At 43.2% G+C, this 25,624-nt stretch overlaps 2 protein-coding genes across 4 annotated transcripts in view; one reads left to right on the forward strand and one right to left on the reverse strand.

Moving 5' to 3' along the window:
* Window positions 1-500, reverse strand: part of PLA2G7 (phospholipase A2 group VII) — a 38,604-nt gene extending 38,104 nt beyond the window's left edge. For 2 of the 3 annotated variants that reach the window (XM_044252304.1, XM_044252296.1), the window contains exon 1: window positions 352-500. The gene's annotated coding sequence lies outside the window, so the exon portion shown is untranslated. The remainder of the gene's footprint in view (window positions 1-351) is intronic. The other variant, XM_044252313.1, reaches the window with a different exon arrangement.
* Window positions 173-25,161, forward strand: ANKRD66 (ankyrin repeat domain 66). The gene is made up of 4 exons (XM_044252327.1): window positions 173-355; window positions 17,198-17,371; window positions 19,150-19,378; window positions 23,992-25,161. The coding sequence occupies exons 2-4, from the start codon at window positions 17,209-17,211 to the stop codon at window positions 24,191-24,193; spliced, it is 594 nt and encodes a 197-aa protein (XP_044108262.1). The 5' UTR covers window positions 173-355; window positions 17,198-17,208; the 3' UTR covers window positions 24,194-25,161.
* The last annotated feature ends 463 nt before the right edge of the window (window positions 25,162-25,624 follow it).

Genomic DNA, 25,624 nt, shown 5'->3' on the forward strand with positions numbered 1-25,624 from the left:
GTGTGTTCCCTGTTCCCCTGACCTGATTCCCTCTCCGTACCGAATTCTTAACGTTGTCTCCCCAGGCCTTCCCAAGGTTGCCTCCTCGGGAAAATAATTTAAAAAGAACTGGGTTCGAATTCCATCACCCTCCCCGCAAAGATCCCAGCGCTGTAGCGAAGGGGCAGGGGAAGCGAGTCGGACCCCTGCCCCTGGCAGGAGGTGGTACGGTTCCCGTCCTCTCCAGCTCCCCACGCCCGTGGCAGTGGCAGCTCCGTGATCGCCGTCCTCCCGCGCCGCGCAGCCCCAGCCCGAGCCCAGCGCACCCCGCACCTCCGCGGCCTCCCGCCTCGCCCCGCGCTGCCTCCTCACCCGGGTGAGCTGCTTGCCGGAACCAGGGCCCCCCCCACCGGAGCGTGCAGACCCCGACTGCTGATCGCCGCCAGCGATGCGGGCCTCTGCCAGCCGCAGTCCCCGCGGGCGCGCGGCGGGTGGGTGGGCAGCGCGTCTGCTGGGCGCTCCAAGTCCGCCCCGGCGCGGCGGGAGGAGGGACGGGGAGGAGCGTGTGGCCGCCGGCCTCCGCAGGCAGAGGCACTCGGGCGCCGGCTCGCTCTGGCGCACCCAGCACCCTCCCCAGCGGTGGTCCCGCAACCCGCATCCTCCCGGAAACTTAACACGTCTAGGGGTGGACCTCAACGTGCTTGGGGCGGTTGCTGTGCCTCCCGATTTCTTTTCTCAGACTCCTTTCGGATCAGATCTGCTCCCTGCTTCCCTTGGCATCAAGCCAACCTGTTCTGTCCTACCAACTTTCCAGTGACTCCGCTTCCCCGTGTAATCTGAAATACCGTGTCCAGTCCCCAGTTCCGTGCCCGGTGCGTTAGATCCCGACTCAGAAATGCGTGCGCTGGGCCCGTGGCTGGAAGGCTGGAAGGCTGGAGGGCTGGAGGGCTGGAGGGCTGGAGGGCTGGAGGGCTGTGTCCGTTTCATTTCTGCGTGGAGGGGCTGGGGAGGGCGATCAGAAGGACATTGTGACGGGAAAGGCGGGAAGAAGGGGCAATCTCGTAACTCAGTTTAATCCAGTTCCTTGGGGTTTAACTGAAATTCCCTCCTTCGTTTTCCAACGCTTTCTCCTCGATCCACTTTCTCATTAAAACGTATTCATTTAAAGCTTCATTTAGAGACTCCAGGAAAATAGTTGGAAATTCATGGACAGCCTTAGGACAGTTATGTATTTTATTAAATAGTGATTTTTGGGTTTTGGTGAGGTGACGTACCTGCAGATGAAATTTATTTTACTTTTATTCTGAGGACTCTCTGGTAACAGTGCACGGATTAGAGCTCATTTCTTGCACTTAGTGGCATAATTTGCACCATTTTTTTTTGTTTTGTTTTTTGTTTTTTTTTTTTTGTTTTTAATCCTTTCTGCTTCTCAGTTTCCTCATGAGTAAAATGGTGCTAATCAAAATACAACAGTCAGAGGCTGAAATGCTAGGACAGAGCGGGCACCTGGGAAAACATTCATTCAGGCTGTTACCTTACTATCAGTGTCTTTAAAGAAGCAGTGACTTATTTTAAATATTTTAAATAACCTAACCATAGAGGAAAATTTAAATAAAACTGCATCAGCTTAATGACATTTCCCTGTACTTCCTGTGATATTAATGTGTTATGAATATAAATGTAAAAGGGTACATTTGCCCTACTTAAGAGATCTCTAAGGACCTCCTCTTTTTGACCTTAGACCAAATGAAGAAGCTGGAGTCTCAGCATCACACCTATAAAGGTGGTGGGCTTTGGAAGCAGGTCTAGAAGGCAGGTAGGATATATTTTGCTGGTTTCTTTCAATGCCAGCTCTATGCTTTCCCCATCAAAATCAGACCAGATTCTTGATGGAAAGACAATGCTGGCAGTTAGCAGGCTAGTGCCCAGAGAAAATACACAGGTAGGGTTGCCAGATTTAGAAAAAACAAACAAACAAAAAAACAAAACAAAACAAAAAAACCAAAACAGGATACCCAGTTAAAATTGAATTTCAGATAAACAACAAAAAGCTAAAATATATGTATTTTACATATATATATAAACATATAAATGTTTATATAAATATATATTATATATATATAATATATGTAAGTATATTCCATTCAATATTTGGGACATACTTATACTAAAAATCTTTCATTGCTTATCTGAAGTTCAAATTTAATTGGGCATCCTTTTTTTTTTTTTTTAACCTGGCAAACCTAGTCTGGTGAAATTAATAAAGAATGGGGCCTCACATTCCAAAAGAATGGCAAATTTTCAAGGACATACTGATTAAAAAGTGGATCTGATGTGGATTTCATTTTAACATTATGTAGTAAAAGAAAAAAAAATTGCATACTTGTTTTTATGAGTTGATTCTTTGTTGAGCTATTTCTGATTTTTTACTCCTGTTTCCATCAACATAGCAGTGGTTATGCACCTCTTCAGTATAAGCAAAAGTGATGACTCTCCCCTCAATCAAGATATTGGATTAAATGGTAATAATGTGCTTAGTAGCATTTTCAAATAGTGTTTATTAAGGGCCAACCTTATGTCACTTACTATTTCTGACTGTGACCTGCAGGCTAAGAAAATCACAATACAGAGTGCTATCCCATCAGGTAGCCAGAGGACTGTGAAAATTCAGAGGAGTGAGTTGGTAATTATCCTTGGAAAGGGTTGAGGTCGGGGATCCAAGAAAAATGAGGCTCCAACACAGATGAACAGAACAAGGGAATTCCAGGATGATAACTAGGCCTAGCCTGTAAGCCAACCGATCCTGATAAAAATAATAAACTGGAGGAGAAAGTGGGATTCAATAAAACTGAAAGTATGATTGGGAACTTGGAAACCCCTGAGGTTTTTAGACTGTGATGAATGCAAACAAAAAAAATTAGAACATTAAGTTAATTAAATTTAAAATTTAGTAAGTTAAAAGTAGGAACTCCAAGGGAGGAAATGCCCAGAAAAGGCATACTACTAGTGTGATACAGCTTATAATAGATTGACTTTGAACTACTGAGTGGTAGCTAAACACAAAGACTACATTTATTTTTTTTTTTTTAAGATTTTATTTATTTATTTATTTGATAGAGATCACAAGTAGGCAGAGAGGCAGGCAGAGAGAGAAGGAAGCAGATTCCCCACAGATCAGAGAGCCCGATGCGGGTCTTGATCCCAGGACCCTGAGATCACGACCCGAGCTGAAGGTGGAGGTCTAACACACTGAGCCACTCAGGTGCCCCCAGAGACTACATTTAAGCTAGAAATCCAAAAATATACCTCTCTGAATGACCCAGAGAAGAGAGTATAATCAGAGTGCTCCACTAGACCATAAGGAACAATATTCACATAATCTCATAGTGGGAACATTGCTCATTGGTTTTCAACTTTTAGAATCACCTTATAAACAAGCCAAAGTAGAATTAGCCATGATTATACAAAAGAATGAAAATATGATTAATTTTTTTCAATGTGAAAATAAAGGTAGGCAGGTAGAAGGAAGTAGAAGTGGGGAGCAGGGTGGACAGTAGGTTGGGTTACTAAAGGTCTCATTTTAGAAAACTGAGAGTCAAGAGATACTAAGCTGGTAGGACGAAGAAAATGCATAGTAACGCATAGTAGTTCTGCGGAGGGGAGAGCAGCAGAGGGCCTGAGTGTACAGATACAATTCTATCAGGAGGCTCAGGCAAGAGAAGAGATAGGGCCAGTGGGTTTCTGAAATACATGCTCTCTTTCCTACTAGCAATTAGATAGCCAGTTCCTAAGATGATACACCAAGAAATAATAATCTAGCATATTCTTTTGGAAACACATGGAGGTCACCAGAATTCCAACAAGAAAAATTGTTAAGAGTGATGATCTTGGGGGAACCGGACTGGGGTTGGTGTGGACGGAGGTGGGAGGGCCTGGCTTTTCTGTTTTAGTATTTCAGAACAATTTAACTATGTGAAGTATGTGTATGATTAGAGTGATTAAGTATTTACAACTTCTGAAGAATAAGAATTTGTGAAAAGGAAAGCTTTCCTGAGAGAGTGGCATGTGTGAATGAGGAGGAGGTCACCTGGAAGAAAGAGGGCAAGAGCATGTGGAGTGCTGGAACGGAATGGGGAACTACAGGAGCAAAGGCGCAGGGGCCGAAACGTGAATGATAGTCCTTGGGAACTTGACATTCAGCTGTCCGGAAGCCTTGGGTGTATAGACAGGATGGCACAGAAGAGAAGGATGACAAAGTAAGCCGGCACAACTAACAGAGTCTTCTGAGGGATGCAATGGAGTTTAGACTGTGAGCTCCTTCAGCATGGGGTCTGTGTCATTTTTATTCCCCTGCATCCAATATGGAGCGTAGCACACAGTCGTTGCCACCCCCACCCCCCAAAATGTTTTCTAAATGAATGCAAAATATCTTGGGGGCAATGGGAAACCATTGCTTACATCTGTAAGCAGTAGCATTACTGGTTTCTGGAAGACAATTTTGAACTGAAAAAAGATGCATTGAGATTGGAGAAACTGAAAACAGGGGCTGAATTAGGAGGCTCTGGGGTGAAAGGTCACGATGGTATAACTAGGACAGTGACCGTGGGAAGTGGGATGGGAAGACCCGCTTATGAGATATCAGCAAGGGGTGAAGGACACAGCAGAGGGATTAGTCACAATGGCCCTGAAATCTCCAGCTGGGGAAACCAGGTAGGTGATGGAACTATTGAGAAAAGAAAGTTGGGGAAAGGGACAGGTTGGAAAAGTGAGACAATAAACACAATTCTGAATACATTGAGTCTGAAACACCGGAGGCTGATGTTTTTACATTGGGACCATGAACCATTAATGGCCTATTGAATGTACTTGATGAGTTGAGACAAATTTTGTTTTAGAGTTAACTAGGCTCCAGGGGCTTGAACTCACAACCCTGAGATCAAGACCTGAGCTGAGATCACGAGGAGGATCCTTAACTGACTGAGCCACCCAGGTGCCCTGACCCATATATTTTTAATGAAATGGAACATGATAGATTTCAAAGTATTTCTTTTTTTTTTTTTTTTAAGATTTATTTTATTTATTTATTTGACAGACAGAGATCAGAAGTTGGCGAAAGGCAGGCAGAGAGAGAGGAGGAAGCAGGCTTCCCACAGAGCAGAGAGCCTGATGCGGGGCTCGATCCCAGGACCCTAGGATCATGACCCGAGCCGAAGGCAGCGGCTTAATCCACTGAGCCACCCAGGCGCCCCTCAAAGTATTTCATGTATGGTAAAGTTAAGTATTCTCTCCCAGAAGCTCTGTTTTCACTGTACACATACATAGGTAACTGACACAGAATGTATTTTCTACCATGTGTCAAAAAAATGTTTGAGAGCCTTTGCCCTTGGACACGAGGCCAAACAAGTGGTGGGTGGAGTTGACTTACTCTGCTCAGAAGCTGTCTGTGCACATTTCTTTCCAGCCCTGTATTCAGTGACTTCACACTGGTAGCTTGAAATCAGCCAGAGGGAGGTTTCCTGCCACAGAAATCAGCAAATGCTACAAAATGAGCTTTTCTTTCCCTACAGTGAGCTAGCACATCTGGGTAGAACCATCTTCTGGGCCGTTGGTTATGCAGGTCTGAAGCTCAGTCTTGGGCTCTGGGCAGAAGTAATTTATTTGGAAGTGAAAATGTTGGGAACGCATGGGATTAGTCGTTGAGGGTTTGCAGAGGAAGCAGAGGTAGAAGACAGAATTCTGAAGAACATCACAGTCATGGACAGGAGGAGGATGAGGAACTACAGAATGAAACTGAGAGAGGTTAGTCAATGTGAGGATAGGGAATGGGAGAGAGAAGCTCTGCAGAAGTCAATAGAGAAAAGAAGTTTTGGGTGGCTCTGTGGGTTAAGCCGCTGCCTTCGGCTCAGGTCATGATCTCAGGGTCCTGGGATCGAGTTCCACATCGGGCTCTCTGCTCGGCGGGGAGGCTGCTTCCCTCTCTCTCTGCCTGCCTCTCCATCTACTTGTGATTTCTCTCTGTCAAATAAATAAATTAAATCTTTAAAAAAAAAAAAAGGTATGTATCACCAACATTGTTGATTAGATAGAAGGAATGAAGACTGAAGGAAGGGTCAGGAGGCTCAGTGATAAGGAAGGAGTGGCAACTGCTAAAACTAATTGCAGCATAATAGAGGGGTGAAGGCAGAGGATTAGTAAGGAGAAGAAGTGGAGATACAAGGGCAGGGAGTGTAGACCACCTTTAAGATATCTGATGGAGAATCAAAGGAGAGAGATAGGGCTCTAGCTTGGGTGAGAGGGCTTGAGCAGAGTGACAATCCCGGGACTCCTCACGGGCCCTGCCTGAGGGTGTTTGAAACTTTCTGAGCTTCCTGCCCCCCGGAATTCCCTCCTTAATCATGGAGTCAGTCGGTCTGGTCCTGTGCATCCCCGGTGATGTTTGCTGTTCCAGGAAGGAGGCCACAGATGCTTATCTGTCTTAGAAAACTGGAGAGCAGACTGGCCAAAGGCAAAGAAAATAAGGAAACTGATGGCCATTTGAAAGAGGATTTTTTTCGTAGTTAAGATGTCATAATACGTTCTTGTTAGAAATCTAAACAAAACAAAGTAACAACACAGAAAGTGGGGGGGGTCCCCCAACCCTAACCTGATTAAGTAATTACTGAACATTTGGTCCATATCTTCCAGATATGGTGCAGTAATTAAAAGGGCTGAGTCAGACAGGTCTGGGCTTGAACCCAGCTCTAACTTTCCTAGCTCTAAAAGCCTTTGGCAAGTTACATAGCCTTTTAACCCCTCGGCTTCCTAATCTGTACAATAGAAATAATAATAGCACTTGTATCAGAAGGCTGCAGTAAGAACTAAAAGGGATAATTCACGTAAGTTGCTTAGAACAATATTTGGCAAACAGAGCGAGCCACTGAAATGTATCTTTTTATGTATATACAGAGACATGCACATTTATACATCTACACGCATATTGGAAAGAGAATTCATGTTTATCGGTACACACATACATGCATGACATGAATAACTAGGAGGAACTGAAAAACATTGGTGACTTGAGTGGGTTGGAAGAAACTACCCTGAGGCAGAGTGACAGAAGTAGAAAGGTACAATGTCATGGTCAGAGGAAGGAATTTGAAGCACAAGACTGTAGAGGTAAAGCACTCACTTCTAGGAGACGACAGGTCCCAAATGGTTATATCTCTGAAGTTCTAAAGGATCTTTTACTCAATATTTTAGCCAATTCCAGGACTCTTTATCCAATGCCAGGCTAAGCCTTCTTTCTTCTTTGGCAGTGTCTACATACCCTTTGTAGACTCGGTTTACTTAAAGACCCTGAAGCTGATGATGTCACCAGTGACTTGTTTGTATGTGTTCAGTAGTTGGGCTAGATGATCTGGCTTGTCAAACTGGTCTCCAGGAAATTTTTTCTTGCCCAAGTCATTGATAACCTTACTAACCCTCAATCAAGACGTAGGAAGCATTGTGCTACATCCAGGACTCCCAGGTTACTGTTAGTGACACTGTGCTTCAAGGTTACCTGGCTTGTTTTTGTTTTTTAAGATTTTATTTATATATAGAGAGAGAGATCACAAGTAGGCAGAGAGGCAGGCATAGAAAGAGGGGGAAGCAGGCTCCCTGCTGAGCAGAGAGCCCGATGTGGGGCTCAATCCCAGGACTTTAAGATCATGACCTGAGTGTAAGGCAGAGGCTTAACCCACTGAGCCATCTAGGCGCCCCATGACCTGGCTTTATTATCCAGTGGCTAAGTTATGTGAGCCTACAAGCACGGTGTCAGCAACACCCTCCTTCCCATTCCTGCCATCACTATACTAATCAAGGTCCTCAAAAGCTCTACCCTTGACAATTACAAAATGTTTCTTTTGTTTACATAAGTCACACATACTCATTATATGAAAAAAAATTTTTCTAAAGATTTTATTTATTTATTTGAAAGAGAGTGAGAGAGAGAAGCAGAACCTCTACTGAGCAGGGAGCCTGATGTTGGGCTGGATTCCAGGACCGTGGGATCATGACCTGAGCCGAAAGCAGACACTTAACCAACTGAGCCACCAAGGCAGCCCTGGAAGAATGGTTTTTAATACCAATTTGGTTTATGTCCCATTAACCATTTCTCCACACAAGCAAGAACATACATATATCAAATTATTGGTCATTTTGTAAGATCCTATTTTAATTTAGCAGCATATTCCTAATATCCTAATATCCTAATATTAGGATAATATCCTAATATCCTAATATTTTACCAAACCAATAGATACACATCAGTAGTATCAGTAGTATCAATTTAAGAGACTACATAATATTTTCCCTTACTGAAATTTGAGTTACTTACTAGAAATTTGGGTTATTCATCATTTTTAGTTTTTGAAATAGCACTTCAGTGATGATCCTTGCATTTTAACCCTTGTGCCTATTTTTAATTAATTCTTTGTGTTAGATCCCTGGAAATGGATCTTCTGAGTCACAGTGTATGCATACTTATTGCCTTCTAAGTCTTTCTGTGCACACATTAAAGTCCTCGTGGCAAACTGTCTAAAAATGTGGACTTAAAATTATTTGACTTCCCCACTCAGACACTGCCATTGTTTTCTGTTGTACATGGGGAGAAGTGAAGTCCAGATATCCTGACAGGGCAAGCATGGCTCTCCAGCATCTGGCCTCCTTTTCACCCAGGTCTTCTGTGTTCAACCCACTTTACGTGCAGCCATTCTGGACTCCATGTTGGGGCCTCCTATTTGCTGGTAGAATTTCTACTTTATTGGCCCAGATTCTGGCAGGAAGCACGTGGCATCCTCGACCTGGATGACCTGATGAGTGTTGGATTCAGGGACTATTAAGTGAGGGGAGAGTAGGATTTCAGGAACCCTGAAAGGCACAATGCAGTGCCTTGAAATGTCTGGACAAGAGATGCTAGGTTGAAGGACTGACGGGTACCAAAGATCCCCTCTTTGACTATGAGGCTCCGTGAAATCTCCTACAGGATTGACATAGACAGAAGGGAGCACATGATTTGGCAGCCACAGATGGAACCTGACACTCACCTTCACAGTTTCAGATATAGGAACCCTGAAACCTCCCTGACATCTGGCTCCAACAGTAACACTGTCAGGAGCTGAGTCTGACCAGCTCTCACATTCAGCCCTCTACCAGCAGGAGACAGATCTGGCCTGAGTATGCTTAAGTCCTGGGCAAAATATATTCCAAACTTGATATTAAGACTGATGAGGAAGGGGCGCCTGGGTGGCTCAATCAGTTAAGCATCTGCCTTTAGCTCAGGTTGTGTGTTTTCAGGGTCCTGGGATGAAGTCTCACATTAGGCTCCTTACTCAGTGGGGAGCTGGCTTCTCCCTCTCCTTCTGCCTTGGTGCTCTCTCTCTCTCTCTCAAATAAATAAATAAAATATTGATGAGTAATATCCCTAAAACATGAGGGCGATACCTAATGCACAAAGGCATTCAATAAATATCTCATTCCTTCTTAGTCTTCCCGGGTGCCAGGTCACCGTCCTGTCTACCTCATTGCATCACCTCCTTCACAACTATTGGTTTGAAGACAAAGTCTCTATGGGTCTGTTATTATTATCTTCTTTTGAATTGGAGGAAGGTAGAAGAAAATAAAATTGCAGTGTCCTGAGCAGGGGACAACAGTAAGCAGTAAATATGAAAAGGAATGGCAAAGCAGCCCAGCCCACCCTTGAACTTGTGGTCACCGTGCATCTACCCTGCTTAGGGTGAGAGAGACCGTAAGCCATGTACTGAAACACAGTAGCAGCGTGACTTGAATTAAATAACAGGATGTCAACGGGTCCCAACATTCTCATCTCTAAAATGAATTTTTGAATCATGATTTCTAGAATCTGTCCCAGATATAAAAAAAAAATTTTTTTAAAGATTTTATTTATTTATTTATTTGGCAGAGATCACAAGTAGGCAGAGAGGCAGGCAGAGAGAGAGGAGGAGGAGGCAGGCTCCCTGCTGAGCAGAGAGCCCAATACAATGTGGGGCTTGATCCCAGGACCCTGAGATCATGACCAGAGCCAAAGGCAGAGGCTTTAACCCACTGAGCCACCCAGGTGCCCCTAAAAATGGTTTCTATGGACAAGATACTCCATAGAGGTCACCTCAGTCAGAAATGTTAGTTTCAGTGTCTGAGCCGGGGTGAACAAAGACAAATAGCTGGGCCACAGGTATTGCCCAGCAGTTTCTACCACCCCTCACAATATGAGCAAGAGACCTTTGAGGGCAGATTTTTAACATTAACCCCAGATGGAAGTTATTCATTCAGTCACAATCTGAAAAAATTAAAATGTCAATACAAATGGCACACAAAGCTTTATAAAAGTAAGATAAGATAAATCCTCATACTACAAAAAAATAATTATTTGTATAATAACAAGAATTGTATCCCTGCTAATGTGATACTGAATTTGCATGGTAAATGCTTGGACTCTCTTCTCAAAGAAGAAAGGAACACCAGTGCCTTGTTCTCCAGAGCCCCAACACAGTGTCTGGCAGATACAAGGCATTCAATAAATACATGTGGGGTGGAAGGTACCAGAGAAAGGGAAGGGGAAAGAAAAAAGAAAGAGAGAAGAGAGAAAGGGGAGGGGGAGGAATAGGAGGAAGGGAGGAGGAGAAGGAGGGGAAGGAAGAGGAAGGCAGGAAGAAGTCCTCTTAGACCAGCATCATCATAAAGATATGGGATGCTAGAATAAGGAATCAAAAAGAAGAGACAAGGAGAAAGGACCTGAAGATTTTCTCCCTCCCTCCCTTTCTTCCTCTACCCTGTTCTAGGCGCTGTATAAATTATTTGAGTTACTCACCTTCCATTGCCTTATAAGAAAAGTGTTAAAACCTCATTTTATTGGTGAGAAATAAGAGTTTCAGCAAAGTTAAGGGACTTCCCAAGATCTCACCCCGGGGTCTGAAAGTGAGGGGCCCCATTGTCTCCACCACCCCATCGTGGTTACCAAGCAGCTTATCTCCCTCACAGTCCCCTGTGGACTGGCAATCTCCCCCCTCTCCACCCCAATTTTCATGCATTTTGATCAAATGCTATTTGGAGAGAAGCTGTCAAGGACCAGAAAAGCAGACTTTGAATGCTGGCCAGATTAGGTGGAGTCAGAGCGGCAGCGCCCCCCACCCCCCCCCCCCCCCCCCGCCCAGCTCTGGAAGCTGACGGTGATTGGCAAGCTTTAATGAGGAAGGAGGGGCCAGTTTCCATGGCGTGAACACAACAGAGTTCTGACCCTTAAGACACCTGCCAGTGCTGAGCACCTCAGATTTCAAACAAGATAGTAAGTATTTTTATATTATCCTGCCTTCAGATGTTTACTACTTATTGCAGATCATTCATGTTTATTAGCACTTCTGTCTACTGACTAGTTTTTTACATTTAGACACCTGTACTGGAAAGACAGACGTTCCCATATACTTAATGAAATATACAAAGATTTAGGTGAAGGAAAATTTGCTAAATTTCAGTAGTCAGTTGTAGGTTAGTCAATTGGGTGTTTTTTTACAAATAATTTTTTTAAGGAAATCTCTAATACTGTTATTTATTTTTTAAACAGCTTTATTGAGATATAATCCACATACAATAAAATTCATTTAGTTATAATACACAATTAGTGGCTTTTAATATATTCCAAGTTATGAAAGCATCACTCTCCACTGTCTAATTTTAGACAAAGAAATCCAATACTCAATAGGAGTCGCTTCCTATCCCCACCGCATTCCAGTTCTAGGCCCCAATACTCTACTCTCTGTATCTATGGATTTGCCTGTTCTGGACATTTCACATAAATGCAACTATGCTATATGTGGTCTCTTGCGCCTTGCTTCTTTTATTTTGCATGTTTCCAAGGTTCTGCTATATTGCAGCAGGTGTCAGTACTTTGTTGGTGTTTTAGTGTCAGATAATAGCATATGTGTGAGTTCCCACACTTTATCCATGCATGCATCCACTAATGGATGTTTAGGTTGTTTCCACTTTTTGGCTACTATGAGTTATGCAGCTTGTAAACATTTATATGCACGTTTTTGTGTGAACCTTTATTTTCATTTCTTTTAGGTATATACCTAAGTGTGGAGTTACAGGTCATATAATAACTCTACGTCTAACTTTTTTTTTTTTAAGATTTTATTTATTTATTGGACAGGTAGAGATCACAAGTAGGCAGAGAGGCAAGCAGAGAGAGAGAGAGAGAGACAGGGCAGCAGGCTCCCCACTGAGCAGAAAGCCCTATGTGGGACTCAATCCCCAGACCCTGAGCCAAAGGCAGAGGCTTTTACCCACTGAGTCACCCAGGCGCCCCTCTACGTTTAACTTTTTGAAGGACTGCCAGAGCGGTTTCTCCATTTTATATTCCTACCATGTGTATGAGGGTTTCAACTTCTCTGCATCCTGACCATCCCTCATATTGTCTGTCTTTTTGATTACAGCTATCTCGGAGGGTGTGAGCCGTGTGTCAGTGTGGTTTTGATTTGCATTTCCTTCATGACTAATGAAGTTGCACATCTTTTCACGTGCTTATTATTTGGGAAGTATTTCTGTGAGCATATTATTTTGGAGAAACTTCTGTTTATATTCCTTGGCCATTTTTAATTGAGCTATTGTTTTATTGTTGAATTGTAAGAGTTCTGTATGTATTCTGGATACAAGTCTCTTATCAGATATATAATTTGCAAGTATTTTCTCCCATCCTGTAGTTGCTTTCATTCTTTTTCAAAGGTATTGTTTACAGAAAAAAAAAAAAAGTTCTTAATTTTGGTGAAATCCAGCTTATTTGTTTTTTTTTTTTTTCTTTTGTGGCATATGTTTTTGTTGTCGTAATACGGACCAGTGCCTAATGCAATGTGATGATTTACTCCCGTGTTTTCTTCTAAGAATTTTGTTTAAGGTCTTGTGTTTAGGTCTGTAGTCCATTTTTAAAAATGGAATCCAATTTTTAAAAAGTTTTATGTATGTATGTACTTATTTATTTAAGACACAGAGAGAGAAAACAGATAGGGAAGGAGCAGAGGGAGAGGGACAAGTGTACTCAATATTGAGCACAGAGCCTGACACAGGGTTCGATCCCAGGACCCTGAGATCAGGACCTAAGCTGAAACGAAGAGTGGGACGCTCATTCAGTTGAGCCACCCAGGCACCTGTAGGTCTGTAATCCATTTTAAGTTAAGTTTTGTATATGGCCTGAGGGAAAGGATTGACTTCATTCTTTTGCATATGAATATCCAATGGTGTCAGTACCATTTGGAAAGATAATTTTTTTCTCATTGACTTTTCCTGGCACCTTCACTGAAAACCAATGGACCATAAATGTAAACATTTATTTCTGGACTCTCAAGTCTATCCCATTTCTCTCATATATGTATCTTAATGCCACATGTACGTACCACAAGTACAATGAATATACTTCATTCCTATCACACGCTGTTTACTGTAGCTCTGAAGTCTGTTTAGAAATCAGGAAGTCTGAGTCCTCCTACTTTGTTCTTTTTTTTTTTTTTTAACTTTATTTTATTTTTTTCAGTGCTCCAAGATTCATTGCTTATTGTTTTGCAAGATTGTTTTGCCTATTCTGAGTGCCTTGCGTTTATTTCCTTATGGGTTTTTAGGATTGGTTTGGTGTGAACTCAAGTGTGTAACAAATGGGCTGATCTTAGCATAAACCTGCTCAAAGGTTTGTGTGAAAGACAAGCAGGGGCTTCAAGACACTGACTCTAGAACCAGTTTGGCTTTTTGTGAGAGCTGCAGGTTAGAAATCTGTTAGTTCTTCTGCTTACTATTTAACATTCATCCAATGCTCCAGTATAAGAGTTTTCTACCAAAACAAATCAGCCAAAAAGACCAAGTGCACCCCATGTCATCTTCTGTTACCTAGCATGGACTGAGTGCTTGCTTCATGCAGAAAAGCATGTTCTTGTCTGATACAGTTAAAGATTCTGAAGCACTTCAGCTGAGGCCCAGGCCTCCATTTTTTTTTTTTTTTTTTAAACCCACTAGTAATTCTCATGTAGTTCTTCAGAGAAGTACAGCAGCTACATCCTTACTGCCTCTCCCTTACTTCAGATCTCCCCACTGCCTTAGAGCCTGAGAGATATGACTCTTCAGTGTGGGCTATAAACTGGGAGTTGTGGTGGGGACTTGTCATAAACAATGATCTCAGGCCTCATCTTAGACCAGAATCTGCATTTTACTAATATCCCAGATACTATATATGGACCAGAGGTTGGTAAACTATGGTCTACAGGCCAAGTGTGGCTCATGGTCACCTCCTATGATGGTGGCCTTCTGTGGGCCTTCCCTGTGAGCTTTGGAGAGCCAACTGCTCCCTCGTCTGCTCCTAGTACTTGTCTTCTGAGCCCACAGCTGTGCCTAGCCTCTGCCCAGGGCCCTGCTGGTCACCACCTACATTTTGGGAACTATGCTGTTGGCAATTTCTGGTCACTGATCAGTAGAGTTAGTTCAATCAAGTCACCTTGCCTCCCTTGAGCTTTTAGCTTGAAATGGTTGGGCTCTCGGAAAGGAGAGACAGCATGCTGGGATCTGGGCGCCACTGAGGTGGAAGGAGAATGACCACCCTACCAGCCAGACCCCTCCCCCTTGAGCTGGTTGCTTTGCCCCCTGAGAACATCTCCAGCTGAGGGCTACTGAGCACAAAGCATGCTCACCCACCACCCACACCCCTTCTTCTCCCAGAATGGCCCATCCCTGGCTGGAATTCTTCTCTTATCTCATAATAGTTATGTAATGTTACGTAATAGTCTTGATTTTTGCCTCTTGGCCTGATTTTGGCTAGAAAATTTTGTACCCCGCCCGTTACAGGAAACATTTATTTATCCTTGGTCTGTACATCAAAGTTGGAGCTGCTTGTCCTTTGCCTCCCCCGTAGATACGCTGTGCCTGAGTTGGATCTTCCCCCACTGTCAGGGCCCAAGATGATTCTTACTCACCCCTTCTGGACCCAGCTTAGGTCACTTTCAGAAAAAAGGTGCCTTTTACTTCCTAGTCCTGGGCAATGGTCCTTTCCCTCTCTCCCCAGGCACCACCATCAGAACACCTCAGAGATAGCATGTTAACTGTCTCACTCTAGGGGTGTCCTCATATTTCAATGACATCAATAGGTCTGATATGAGGCTCAAGAATTTGAATTTCTAGTCAATTCCTGGGTGGTGCTGCTGCTGGGCCATGGTATGTCTGGTTGACTCCAAACTCTTCTTGAGATCTCAACTTGCTGGGGTCAGAGAGACATTCCTCCTGGCCTCCCTTAAGTGGCTCTCTCCTCATTCTTTTCTTCTGCCCGAGCCCCTTATTTTATGTTTTTAAAAAAAATTTTTATCTATATTTTTTATCTATATTTTATCTTATGTTTATGTTAGTAATTCTCAAATGTTTGGTTTTAGGATTCCTTTACACTCTTAAAAACTACTGAGCACCCCAGAGAGCTTATGTTTATATGGATTATAGTTATCAATATTTAATTTATTAGAAATTAAAACTGAGAAAAAATTTAAATGTTTATTACATCACTTAAAAATCATAATAAGCATAATATACAGTAACATGAATGATATTTTTATGAAAAACGATATATTTTCTAAAGCAAAAGAAGTGAGAACACCATCGTTATTATGTATGTATGTAGGTATGAGTGTCTGTAGTCGAATTTCTTTACTTTGTGGCTCAATAGGAGACAGCTGGATTCTTAGATCTTCTGCATTCAATTTGTTGTTTTCATTAAAATACAGAAAGAAGGGGCGCCTGAGTGGCACAGTCGGTTAAGCATCTGCCTTTGGCTCAAGTTATAATCCCAGGGTCCTGGATGGAGCTGCATGTAGGCTCTCTGCTCAGCAGGGAGCCTGCTTTTCCCTGTCCTGCCTTTGGCTTCCCCTGCTTTGTTTTCTCTCTCTCTCTCTCTCTGTCAAATAAATAAATAAAATAAAATAAAATAAAATAAAATAAAATAAAATAAAATAAAAAAAGAAAAAAGAAATATAGAAAGAAAATCTGGTTCCACACCTATATAAAATTGGAAAAGGGTAAAGTATCTTATAACCTTTCCAGATTACTGTGGATATTTGTCTTGGATACGACACCAAAGCTGGACGGGGATAGTGCTTTACAAGTTAAGTTGGAATCTGAAACAATCTCAGTGTACTTTTCATACTTCTCACTAAAATCCATTGTCCTATCTTGAATGGGTCTCTTTACCCAGGCATGATTTTTGTAACATCATATGCTTATCATTTGTTCACGGAGTTATGCAGACTTTCCATATTTTGACACATTTCGTTATACAATATTTTAAAATCATTTTTATTAAGTCATGTAATCGAGGGTTAACATTTATTCAAAAAATAACTCTCACTACCTTAGTGTCTTTATTGAAACTAGCTACCTTTCTTTTTTTTTTTTGACTCTGCTGGTGAATGTCTAATCTAGTTCGGTGTCACTGCCTCTGCCTTGCTTTGTGCTAAGGTACCAGCTGCTTTCTACATTGCTGCTTTTGAACTCTCAGGACTAATGTCAGCACAGTGAACAAGGCCAATGACATTTTAAAATTATAATGAAAACAGTTTTGACCTCATGGTTCTTCTGAACGAGTCAGGATTCCTAAGCCTCGGTAGACTATAGTTTGAGAATTGTTGGTTTATGTCTTAATGTAAAAAATTTGTAAGCATTTTATTTGCATGTTTACATCTTGTCCATCTGAATTGGTGTGCCAATAGTATTAAATTTCTGTGGAGTACCTGCTCTGTGTCCAGTCAGTAAATTTTTCACATGGATTGTCCTTGGATCCTGACAACAACTCTGGCAAATTATACCCATGCTATAGATGAAAAAGGTAACACACAGAATTACACAACTGATTTCGAATCATACTACTAGCACTTTGGAATAGAAGTAGGGAATAGCACTGAAAAGTGTTTTGAGGCCAAATAGAAAATCCCAGCCCCTGAGCTCATCCTGTATTCCTGTAGGCAGAGCGGAGCCATTGACAGTTCTTCGCAGGGGACTGGCATATACTAACCACCGTGGCTGAAATCCAAATGCACCCTCAGTAGAACACACACACATGCAAATTGGTGAGGTAAGAAAGGAAGTAAATGATAAAGATTCCTATGCAATCACTTACTGGGAATAAAGAATTGCTGAGAATTTCCTAAGCGGTATGTTTTCCCCACAGTTGTTTTTGCCATGGAATTGACCAAAATGTCGGACATGACAAAGCTCCACCAGGCTGTGGCTGCAGGAGACTACAATTTAGTGAGAAAGATTTTGAAAAAAGGCCTCTGTGACCCAAACTACAAGGATGTGGACTGGAATGACCGAACCCCCCTTCACTGGGCGGCAATCAAAGGTGAGTAGGCAATGCCTGGGTAGAGTCCTTCCCCTTGAGTCCACCGTTCATGGAGTTACCAGTCAGTAGTCTGTGTAGGTAGAGGAAAGAGCATCACTTGAGAGCTAAATGGGGCATATCAACCCTGGCCCCACCACTTACTGGTTGTAGCAACTTAAGCAACTTATTTAATATCTCTAGGCTTTAATTTATTCACCTACATAATGGGAGCGGTGATTATCTGGAAGTCTTATGGTGATGATTCATTCAGTAAGATAATGGGTGCGCACCAGCTCATAATTTGCTCTCAACTAATATTAGTGCTCTGCCCTCTTGACCTCCAGCAGGGAAGGTAGGAGAGGGACTCTGTCTTGTTCATTACTGTATCCCCCACGCCTCACATGGCTCAGTTACAGAACTGGAGGAGGGTAGTGTGCAAAAGCTCAGCCATTGGGCTTGTCAAGGCCTGCAGCAATAAAACACCATCGAAGAACATTCAGGAAGACCGTGTTATAGTCAACTTTGCTTTTAAAAAACCTGTTTTGATTGCTGTGTGAAGAATAGATTGGCAGGTAGCAAGACTGGCTTCAGAGAAATCAGTTGGGAGAATTTTGCAGAAATTTGAGCACAAAGTGAAGGTAGTTATACTAAAGAAGCTTTTAGTGAACATTTGCTGTGTGCTGGGCATCATGGTGTGTAGCCTTTGGCTGTGGTTTCACTTGGACTTCAAAAGAACTTGGGGAGGTGAGTCATAACACTTTTCACTTACAAATGAGGAAACCTGAGCCTCAGACCTCTGTTTCTTGTCTGGGATTCCACACTTAGCAAGTGGTACTTACAGGGAGGTATGAGTCCACACCTATTGGACCCCAAACTGTGTGTTTTTAATCTGCGCTAGCTATAAAATAAGTGGGACTTAAAATATTTTTTATTGAGGTATAATTGATATACAACATATCAGTTTCAGGTATACAACATAATTAAATTTTTGTAGATATTATGAAATGACACCACAACTTCACTTTAAGTGAAGTTAAAATCCATCACCACATGTAGTTACAAAAAAAGTTGTAGTTTTTTTTTTTTACAAAAAATTTCTTGTGATAACTTTTATGATTTCTTAGCAGCTATCAAATATGCAAGACAGTATTACTAACTATAGTCACCCTGCTGTACATCACATCCCCAGGACTGACTTATTTTATAACTGATGTTTGTACCCTTTGACCCCTGTGCCCATTTCTTCAACCCCTCCCCCTCCCCCACCTCTTAGTTCACTGTACCTATGATCTTGGTGTCCCTTTGTGTTTTTAGATTCCACATATAAGTGAGACCATATAATATTTCTCTTTCTCTATCTGGCTTACTTCCTTTAGCCTAACACCCTCAAGTTCCATCCATATTGTTGCAAAATACTTGCTTTTGAATCACCCCTGAAACTGCCAAAAGTGGAGTGAGCCTTACCAGTGCCCACATGGGCTTGTGTAGGGTGATTCAGGGAAGCAAGATTCCTAGGAAGGGCCTGTGGGAATGGATGGGGAAAGGGAGTGCCCTGGAGGGAGTAGAGGGAATCTTTGCAGAGCCCAGGACTCTGGAGGGAGCAAGGTTCATGAGTTGAGGGTGAAGCACTGAGTCCCCAGTAAAAGAGGGAGAAGGAGGAGGGGATGATGTTAGGAGACTGGAAGGGCCCCAGAGCAAATGTCATTCCTTCTTTTATCCTATCCAGGCCATCTCTGGCCTCACTGGGGCAGAGACATTTTAATCTCAACCTCCTCCTCTTTCTTCTTGCTACATCTAAGGGCACATGGAGGTGATTCAGGTCCTTCTAGAATATGGAGCCAGGCCCTGCCTGGTAACTGATGTGGGCTGGACCGCAGCTCATTTTGCAGCTGAGTCAGGCCATGTGAATGTGCTCAAAGTTCTCCATGGACTGCATGCTCCCATCGATGCCCCCGACTTCTTTGGAGACACGCCAAAGAGGATTGCACAGATCTACGGGCAGACCGCCTGTGTGGCCTTCCTTGAGAAGTAAGTTTCATTTATTTCCTGTTAGAGAAATGACAGAGAAGCAGGAGCCGAGAGTCAAGGTCTTTGCCAACTCAGTGGTCTGTGGTCCATGAACATGGAAGAAGCAAATTCAGCCCACTGTTGTTTGAGTTGTTTTTTTAAAGGTTTTTTTTTTTTTTTTAATTTATTTGACAGAGAGAGATCACAAGTAGGCAGAGAGGCAGGCAGAGAGAGAGGAGGAAGCAGGCTCCCCGCAGAGCAGAGAGCCTGATTCGGGACTTGATCTGAGGACCCTGAGATCATGACCTGAGCCGAAGGCAGCGGCCCAACCCACTGAGCCACCCAGGTGCCCCAAGTTGTTTTTATTTCTTTTCCCTGAAATGACTAGTTTGGGTGGAAACTCTATTGTTTTAGATGATGTGAAATCTACTATTTTTATATGATGCTAAAATTACAATTATTATGACACATATTTACAATAATTTTAACAATATATAACTTAAAGTTATTGTTTTAGATTCTACAAAAGTTATCTCAGATAAGAGAGGTGGGACACAAGCTTGAAATGGGTCATGGTACAAGATTTATGGGGCCCCTTCTGATTCTTGAAAGGTATTCCAATTAGTTGTGTGACCTTGGGTGTTTTTAAGTCGCCTTGCTGAGCCTCAGGTTTCTCATATCAAAAATGAAGCTGGTGAATTAGGCTCTCAGTGGTAAGGGCCCTTCTACCTTTGAAAACTTCTATTCATCTACAAATCTTCTACTCACACAGTCACCAAAGATCATGAATTTTCTAGCAGTTGTTAATGTTTTCTCTCACCCACTGCATTCAAATAGAATTAAATATCAATTATGTACTTGACAGGTACAGCACTGGGAGGGATGGAATTGGGGAATTTATAATCTGGTTGAGTTAATAAGTAATTCATATAAGAGGCAGTAAAGTAATTGAATGAGGGCAGCGTTGCTTGGAAACCAAAATAAGATCCATAGCAAATCTATCATTAGGGCAGCTCAGGGTGGGAAGGGGGAATGACTGTATAATGCCTTTGTAAGAATTCACAAATGAAGCTATCTTCTGGAAGTTAAACTATCAAAAGAGTTGCTTATGATGAGATTAGATATCTGTAGGAGTAACCCAAGAGACCTTCTCTTAACAGTGATGTCTGTATTAAAAATTTTCAAAATCAGGAGTGCCTGGGAAACTCAGTTGGTTAAGAGACTGCCTTTGGCTCTGGTCATGGTCCTGGGGTCCTGGGATCAAGCCCCATGTCGGGCTCCCTACTCAGCAGGAAGCCTGCTTCTCCCTCTCGCTCTGCCAGCTGCTCCCCCTGCTTGTGCTCTGTCTCTGAAATAAACAAATAAAATCTTTAAAAACATATTCCAGATCACAATCGAGTTGATTTTGGGGGTAAAAGAAGGAGAACCTTGAGTCCTAACTTGAAGACTCTTCTCCCCAATCCTGCACCATCTTCTACATTCAGTGACCTCTATCCATTGTGGACCTCGCACCTACAACATTGTTCTCTGAACTTCTAAAAACTCTAACATATCACTCTGCAACCATAACTCTCTTTCTCCATTTTGCCGGTTCCTGGATCATCACACAGGTATTTACTTGCAGACCTCTTCTCATTCAACTTCTTTCCCTCCCAATTGATCCCAGCCTGAAGGTTTCACGATTTTCCATCTGTCTGCCAATTGGACACCATGATACACCACCTCTTCCCCTCTCTTTCCAGGATTCTTAAATTTTCAACCCTTCATCCTCCTGTACCATGTGACCCAGAATTCTCAGCCTTGTCTCAGTCTCTGTCTTCTCCGTGCCTGTGCTTGGTCTGGGAAAGAAAAGCCCACAAATAATTTCATAGGTACCACCAGAAGTTCTGGGATTTCTCTCTTCAGCTGAGCTCTCAGAACAGTTTGATGATCTGTCTCCCTGTCCTGCTCCTTTGTTGACAGTTCACTTCCCCATCTCCCCAGCCTGTCCCTCAGAAAGTAGGCTTTCTACTGCATGGAGAGTATTGAAGTCAAGGGTTTATACATTTAAACCTCTTCCTACATGTTGTCCCTCCTTATGGACCCTGACCCAAACCTTTATATCTCCTACAACGTCATCGTTCCTGTATTCTTTGTTGCATCTTTTATTCTCCTATATTTTTAGTTTTTTTCTATTCCTTCCCCCTTAGTCCTCTGTGGCCTTTGAACATGTTCAAATAGATCTTATTGAACAAACACACAAATATTTAGAGGTCCTTCTACTGTCTGCTGTTTCTTTCTTCTTCCTGCATTTTTTTTTAAAGATTTATTTCTTTATTTGAGAGGGGAGGGGATGTGCAGAGGGAGGGGGAAAGAGAGTCTTAAGGAGACTGCACGCTGAGCATGGGGGCCTACATGGGGCTGGATCTCTTCCTGCATTTCTGTGCTACTTAAATGTCAATCTGTGTGATTAAATGTCAATCTATGTGGGTGTCTTCCTCACCCACCTTTGCATTTCTTTTCCGTGTCGTATTGAATCAGCGCTCATCCAGGGAGATCTCTGTTGCTAAATCAATGGCCTCTTTCCAACTCCCATCTTCCCTGCACTTATTTTGATATCTGGTTACTCTTCTCTTTTGGCATGTTTCTTTGAATAACTCTCTTCTCTGGTGCTGTTCTCTCCTATTTCTCCTTTACCTGTCGCATCATTTCTTCTCATGATTTTCTTGAGCTCCTATTTTCGCATGCCTGAAAGAGGCTGAAATTCCTCAGGATCCTGTCCTTGGCTGTCCTCGGCTGACTCTTTCTGCAAAAATCCCAAACCCTCCCTGGTGATTAGTGGGTGGAGAAGGGTGACACATGATCTCAGCACAACTGAAGCAGGAGGAGGAGTGGTTCTCCAAAGAGTGGGGGGTTGTCAGTATGAGGAAAAGTGGGCAGGCAGAGCTGAGCAGACAAAAACAACAAAGGTCAGCCACATCACGCGTAAGTCATTTCTAGTGATCGTCATCTTCCAAGAGGAACTTCTTTTTCGACAGTTTACGGGGTTCAGAGAGAAGCAATCCTGATTAAGGGGAAATTAATCTGGACCTTGAAAGACAGCTAAGATCTGACTAATGAAGGAGGGAGAAAGATTCTTGATTTGGAGTGAAGGCATCAAGTTGGAAATGTGCGTGGATGTGTGAGGACGTGCAGAGGTAGTGGGGGGACAGGGACCAGGAGGAATTTCCTAATGCCTCTTGTTGCAAGCAGGAGGGCTCCTGGGCTAGGGTGATGAAGAGAAAGGATGTAAGAGAACTTTAGAAGAAGCCTACATAGTATTTGACCATTTTCCAAGTAAATCTCTCTTTCAACCAGTTTTTTTTTTAATTTTTAAAGATTTTATTTTATTTTTTTGACAGAGAGATCACAAGTAGGCAGAGAGACAAGCAGAGAGAGAGGAGGAAGCAGGCTCCCCACCAAGCAGAGAGCCTGATGCGGGGCTCGATCCCAGGACCCTGGGATCACAACCTGAGCCGAAGGCAGAGATCCTAACCCACTGAGACACCCAGGTGCCCCTCAACCAATATTTTTGAGCCCTACCATGCAGATGGCTTTGAACCAGATGCTAAAAAGGATTTAGAGTTGAATCAGAAACAGAGCTGGACATTAAGCTCCTGAGAGAGGAGATACTTGTTTACAGAAATAGCATGAATATAGGATAGAAAGTGGCAAAGGTGGAAAGAACAGGGTGGTCTAAATAAAGAGCGGTCACTTCTAGCTGTTGAGGGGATGCGGACTGAGGGCAAACAGGTTTGCTCTCTTCTCATTGAACTGTGCTTTTTGCACTCTACTTCAGACCACGCTTTCATATGTTTCCCCTTGTCGATGTGTATATGATGATTGATTCACCTATTTCCCTATTATCTATTCTATTGTTCCATATCTATCATCTGTCCATATAGATCATCTCTCAGTATTCTTTCCTCAAATCCATCTACGCGTACCATACACACGTGATTATGAGTCCTTTTTATTTCTTTTATATATGTTTCCGTACTTTAAGATCTTTTTTTTTTTTTAAAGATTTTATTTATTTATTTGACAGAGAGAGATCACAAGCAGGCAGAGAGGCAGGCAGAGAGAGAGGAGGAAGCAGGCTCCTCGCTGAGCGGAGAGCCCGATGCGGGACTTGATCCCAGGACTCTGAGATCATGACCTGAGCCGAAGGCAGCGGCTTAACCCACTGAGCCACCCAGGCGCCCCGTACTTTAAGATCTTACACGACAAACAGACATGGTTTTATAATCAGGATAAAATACAATGGGAAGAGAAAGGAAGGAAAGCCGCCTCCTGCTAAGATTCTGGAGGCTCCATACATGTGAATGCTTTAGAATTAGCAGCCCCTTCCTCAGGCTAAGTGCCTGTCCTTGATTCTATGAATGTCCCACTCAGGGGCTTGCCACTTTCCTCCATGTCACAGTCATGTCCTTAGTGTCTGAGGCATCCTATAGGTGCACTGGGAGGTGTTGGAGCTCAGCCTCCTTCCTTCTCTCCTGGACTGCTGAAGTGGCCAGCCTGTGAGCAGAGGGTGGGGAAGTGGGGCCCATGCTGCAGAGGAGACAGGCTCTCCTGGCCAGCTGGGAGCTGAGGGCCACTGCCTTTCCCGTCTCCAGGGCTGAGCCCGAGTGCCAGGACCACCGGCGCACTGCCAGGCAGAAGGGGCTGCCTCTGGACCAGCAGGACGAAGACTGGGATGCCAAGAAAAGGGAGCTGGAGCTGTCCCTCCCTTCCTCAAATCAAAACACTGATAAGAAAACGAATAAAACAATTCGAGCCCCCACCAGGCCTGGCCATATGAAGGAGAGACGGGCGTGAGAAGGACAGCATCCTCTGCGGCTCTAGCACGCAGGTCGGCTGCGGGGGACTGTCCCTGGACTAGAGGAGGAGTTGTGAGACCTGTACCGTCATTATGTGATGTTACTTAGAGACCGTTCCCCAGATGACTTCTTTTGGTAGCTCAGCACCTGCCATTGGATCTGAAGCCTTGCTGGGTGTTCTCTGCTGGAGCAGCCGCCTCCCTGCTGAGGCGCACTGTCCCCAGGAATTGCCAGGAACAGCCAAGCATTCGCTGCTTGTACGTGGTCACCAGTCATTTGCCCTGTCAGCATCCTCTGGCCCCGCTGTGTTGTTACAGAATTTCAGGAGGCAATGAAAGCACTCACCCTAAGGGAACTTGATGGTTGAGATGAAAAACAAACAAAAAAGTAGTAATAAAATCTCGGAAATTTCCTACCTGCTCAGTACAGTTAATCGGTGACAAATGTGATTTGTTGTCCCATAAACGAAGCAAAGAGGTGAACAAGGTAGCTCCCAGCGTCCAGCTATGGCTTTCCTGCGTGGGGCGGAGGGCCACTATCCCAGAGCGGTCATTTCTACCAATGACCACTTCCCCATAGGAGTAGAGATCCAGGTGATCGACCAGCTTGGTGAGCGAGAACTGGGAGCACGGACGAGGATTCGTTCCCTCCCACGTAACAAGCGAGGGGTAGCACAAGAACTAGGATGTGTGATTCCGTCTTTACTGTCCGGTGTGCGTGTTAGGAAACCTCAGTACAGATCAGGTTATTTCCAGTTAAAATGTCACATCCAACCTGAGATGTGCTCTCCATGTGAAATATGTATCAGATTTTGAATACTTAGAACAAAAAAGGTAAAGTGGTTCATTAACAATATTATTGATTATGGGTTGAAATGATCATATTTTGGATAAAATATGTCACTGGCAGGAATTTTGCTCTCTTTCTCTCCACTTTTTAAAATACGTGGCTGCTAAGCAGAGAAGGACAACTATCATATGATCTCCCTGATATGAGGAAGTGGAGATGCAACATGGGGGTTAAGGGGGTAGGAGAAGAATGAATGAAACAAGATGGGATTCGGAGGGAGACAAACCATAAGTGACTCTTAATCTCACAAAACAAACTGAGGGTTGCTGGAGGGAGGGGGGTTGGGAGAGGGGGGTGGGGTTATGGACATTGGGGAGGGTATGTGCTATGGTGAGTGCTGTGAAGTGTGTAATCCTGGTGATTCACAGACCTGTACCCCGGGGGATGAAAATATATTATATGTTTATAAAAAATTAAAAATTAAAAAAAAAATACGTGGCTGCTAGAGTGTTTAAAATTACGTGGCTGGCTTGCTTTATTTTTGTTTTGTTTTGTTCTGTTCTGTTCCATTTTGGGGGGGTTTGTTTGTTTGTTTGGCCTATCAGATACTCTTGCAGTAGAAACCAGAAAATATTTAGAG

This window comes from Neovison vison, chromosome 1 (assembly GCF_020171115.1).
Source record: "Neovison vison isolate M4711 chromosome 1, ASM_NN_V1, whole genome shotgun sequence".
Taxonomy (NCBI): domain Eukaryota; kingdom Metazoa; phylum Chordata; class Mammalia; order Carnivora; family Mustelidae; genus Neogale; species Neogale vison.